The sequence below is a fragment of the Ziziphus jujuba genome, chromosome 4 (assembly GCF_031755915.1).
Source record: "Ziziphus jujuba cultivar Dongzao chromosome 4, ASM3175591v1".
NCBI classification, from domain to species: Eukaryota; Viridiplantae; Streptophyta; class Magnoliopsida; order Rosales; family Rhamnaceae; genus Ziziphus; species Ziziphus jujuba.
In genome coordinates this window covers 1,570,030-1,573,982 of record NC_083382.1, presented here as the reverse complement: position 1 = coordinate 1,573,982, position 3,953 = coordinate 1,570,030, and the positions used below count along the sequence as shown (strand labels likewise).

At 37.2% G+C, this 3,953-nt stretch overlaps 1 protein-coding gene across 1 annotated transcript; it reads right to left on the bottom strand.

Annotated features, from left to right (window-relative positions):
* Nucleotides 1–259: 259 nt before the first annotated feature.
* LOC112491287 (uncharacterized) lies at nt 260–3,498 on the bottom strand. Its single transcript, XM_048471670.2, has 4 exons — nt 2,623–3,498; nt 2,350–2,484; nt 1,707–2,242; nt 260–1,420 (listed from the first exon to the last, which is right to left on the bottom strand). The coding sequence occupies exons 1-4, from the start codon at nt 3,191–3,193 to the stop codon at nt 815–817; spliced, it is 1,848 nt and encodes a 615-aa protein (XP_048327627.1). The 5' UTR covers nt 3,194–3,498; the 3' UTR covers nt 260–814.
* Between the last annotated feature and the right edge of the window lie 455 nt (nt 3,499–3,953).

Genomic DNA, 3,953 nt, shown 5'->3' with positions numbered 1-3,953 from the left:
CTTTTAATTTTTTTGAGAAACAAGATCTATATGAGGAAAGGACAACTTTTAGCTGCTCACTGTTGTTTATCTACAGTGCTGGTGAATTAACGTTTTTGTAAAAGAAATTCAATCAGAGCTTTCTGGTTCTAACCACTAACCTAAAGTTCAATATGTCAAATCTAGTCAATGGTGTTTTTGAAGTTGAGATTATGAGCCTTCTTGTAAACTTTAAGATCATTCACGAGGATCGTTATGATGCTGTACTTGTCCCTTCCAGTAGCCACATGCAGAGGCATATTCCCTTTGTTATCCGCTGCATGGATGAGGCTCTCAAGCATTCGCCTCTTCAATATGTACCTGACAACATTAAGCTTCTTGTTTGTTATGGCGGCATGGATAGGAGTCCATTCTCTGTTATCAACCAAGTCAGAAGCATCCGGAATGTGAGCAATAATTTCTTCCATTACAATATAAGTTGGGGAATTTTGAAGTAAAACATGAGTTGCTTTAAGATGCTCAGATGTGCTGCACAATGCAGTGGAGTCCATCCAAATACATCCTTTTCTTCTGCAAGTTCATTACGTCCTCCAAGCGATAAGCGCATAACATCTAGAATTATTTGCTTTTTGGGAGTATTTTTGGGTCACAACTGCGGCTTTTGGAAGGATAATTGCGTTCGTCCTACTCATATAGATACCAAAATGGTATCGTCCTACTCATATAGATACCAAAATGGTAATGGTGATTATATATATGTATTATTATTATTACAATACGAGTACACATATTTTGTAGGTGTTTACTACCAGAAAATGATGTGGTGGTTTCACATCTACAAAAACCCAAATATATAGGCAAATACACAACAGATACCTGATACAAAAGTATAATATGCTAGCATTGAGGAACCAGGCATAACAGCGTGCAAGGCTGAAGTAAAAGCAACAACCATTCCAAGGCTAGAAATATAAGTGAGAGTTGCAGAAACTTTTGTAAAACGTAAGAGCAAATGATAATTATGTTCCGAGGCAGCGCAAAATTGCAAGAAAACTGAGGCAGAGGAGCAGTAGAAGGCTAATGAATCTGCTATTACAAACAGATGAAAATATGTGTTGTCAGATAGCAATGCCAAGCCCTTTCTTGATGATTGATCTTGTTCGAACCCTCCAGGCATTGTAAAACCTGCTGTAAAAGTCACTGTTGCAATGAGAGTTGCCACCAGTAGATGAATGGTAGATATGTTCTTCAGTCTATTAGATTTCATGTCTTTGTCCTGATCATTGCCAACTTCTTTACTTGTATGATCATGATCTTTATGTTTATTAGATCCCACTCTGTTTATATCCTTTTTTATGGGCTGCCTATATTCTTCTTTATGGACAAGTGAACGCAGACTTGGTTGCCCATCCTGTTTTTCCAACTTCATTGCAATCATTGACTGAAAAAAGGTTTACGGGAGAAACAAATTAAATTGGTACAAAGATACAAGGAGAAACTGGCAACATAAAGAATTGGTTTTAGTTAAAAGAAGATTTTCCCAAGTGGTACTTGTGTAACTAAAATTTTGTAGCCACAAAATTACTCTTGGCAATAAAAATGGCTAAATGGGTATGGGCATCACAAATGAACTTTTATAGCAAAATGGAGCGACATATTTCTTAGACAAATGCATGAGTAGGAATTGCGATATCATAACTAAATTCTAAAAGAATAAGACCACTTGCCTTGTAAAGCTCTCCAATGTTTGGATTAGTCCGAATCAAGTCAATCGGCTTTTGGAAGTTGTGATTTTGAGCCTTCTTACGAACTTTGATTTCATTCACAAGGATCGTTATGATGCTGTACTTGTCTCTTGCTGCAGCCACGTGCAGAGGTGTATTCCCTTCGTTATCTGCTGCATTGATGAGGCTCTCAAGCCTTGGCGTCTTCAGAATAAACCTGACGACATTAAGCTTTGCATTTGCAACGGCAACATGAAGTGGATTCCATCCTCTGTTGTCAACCGAGTCACAAGCATCTGGTTTGTGACTAATAATTTGTTCCATTACATTGACATGGCCTTGTTTAGCAGCAATATGCACAGCTGACATGCCTTCATTGTCTTGAAGGTGTGCCATACAAGTAGAGGAATTTTGAAGTAAAATTTTAGTTGCTTCAAGGTGACCCAGATGTGCTGCACAGTGAAGTGGAGTCCATCCTAATACATCCCTTTCTTCTGCAAGCCCATCACCTCCTTTTTCAAGAAGGAAGAGCATAATATCTAGAAATCGATAGAAATTATAAATTTCTATATATATATATATATATATATATATACATAGTAGTTTTGGACCTATAGGAAGAAAGAAAATGTAAAAGACAGAGTACCCGTTTGTGTTGGCTGGTTAGTGTTTCTGTATCCTACATTGACGCATTTATTTCCAGCATGCAAAAGAAAGCCGCATAGCAGGTGTCGGACTTTCTCCAGAGATAAGTCAGGCGCTCGATATTCAAACTTACGAGCTGCAACAAGCATCAAGTGTTTTCCAAGGAGAGTGAGTATGATTAGAAGCTAGCATAGATGCCAGATGTTGTAATAAAAAGTGTCAAAATTCCATAACAAAAATTCGTTAGCAACAAAAAAGTATGCTATATGATTACCATTACGGGCTCGAATCACAGCTGCATGCAAGGCATTCATGCCGTTGGAGCCACGGCATGGAGCTGAAGGAAATTGGAGTAAAATATGCTGTGCAATATTGAGAAAACCCCCCTCCACAGCAAGAAAAAGTGGAGACTCATTATCATCATTCACCAAATCCAAAGATCCTGGATCTTTTTCCATCAGCAGCTTTGCTACAGCAAAGTGACCATTTTTAACTGCAACATGTAAGGCTGTGTCTTTCTCTTTCAAGTTTTTCATTCTTATAATATCATATTGCTGGCTTTCAATGTCGTCCGAACCATCGATGAGAAGCTCAACCATTTGTTTACTCCCGATTTTCGCTGCTGTGTGTAAAGGACTGTTTCCATCAGTGTTTGCTTGGTGAAGTTGCCATGGACATAAGCGAAGAACTTCTTTTGAAATATCCATTTGATTGTACATCACAGCAATGTGAAGAATAGTGTTCTTTTGGGGTGTTTTTTGTTGAGGATCAACACTATGTTGCTGCAGTCGTTGAATAAGGCTTTGGTTCCCTGAAGCTGCTTCTTCAAACACTGAACTATCCATTGCCACTCTCAACTCTTTCCGATCTCTGTTGTTTTAGGTTTGATGAAAAGAAGGTCGACCGAGAAAAATTTTGGTTCCAACTTCCAACTCCTCTAACCTTTTATTTTTTATTTTTTATTTTTTAGGTCTTCAATGAAGTCGTCTTGGTCCTACTGAAAGTAAAAATCATTATAGGACCTTCTCCATCAACGAGGGACAGAAACCATCTTTATGTCCCTTCAGAAATTAAATGCTTTATAGGGAAATCTATTACTTTGCAACCTTCTTAATCTTATCTGATTTCAGTGAGTCCTTCTATTTAATTTTCCTATTTTCCTATTCGCTGCAACAAGACAGAACTTCCAAAATTTTATGCATGAAACCAGATAATGGTACAATTGGTCTATGACTAGTTATTGGAGAACCCAAAAGCACCTATCGAAGAAAAGCCAAAAAAAAAAAAAAAAAATGTAATAGTAATAAAGGCAGCTATCAAACAAAGAACAGAGTTGTATCTGTAGGCTTAGCCACTAAAAATTACACCTTCACGTCCTTGTTCAACCAAATCACTTGGTGATCCCCCTTTCTTTTTTATTTAAAATATATTGTAATCCTTGCTTTCCATTATTGTCGTTTATTTAAAAAATAGAAATAAATAGGAAAAAGATAAGCTTCACGAGTTGAGGAGACTTGATTGTTGCTTTTGGATAGGACGCAGAAAGGTAACCCAATTGATTTTTGGACATTTAATAATGCTTTTTTTATGGAATTATTGCCAATA

What these genes read in the sequence shown, in the direction of transcription:
- LOC112491287 (XM_048471670.2), bottom strand. Translation starts at nt 3,193, where the DNA reads ATGGATAGTTCAGTGTTTGAAGAAGCAGCTTCAGGGAACCAAAGCCTT. An exon ending in TGTGATTCGAGCCCGTAATG is followed by an intron (nt 2,485 to 2,622) that starts GTAATCATATAG and finishes TGCTTGTTGCAG; the next exon opens with CTCGTAAGTTTGAATATCGA. An exon ending in ACATTGGAGAGCTTTACAAG is followed by an intron (nt 1,421 to 1,706) that starts GCAAGTGGTCTT and finishes ACCTTTTTTCAG; the next exon opens with TCAATGATTGCAATGAAGTT.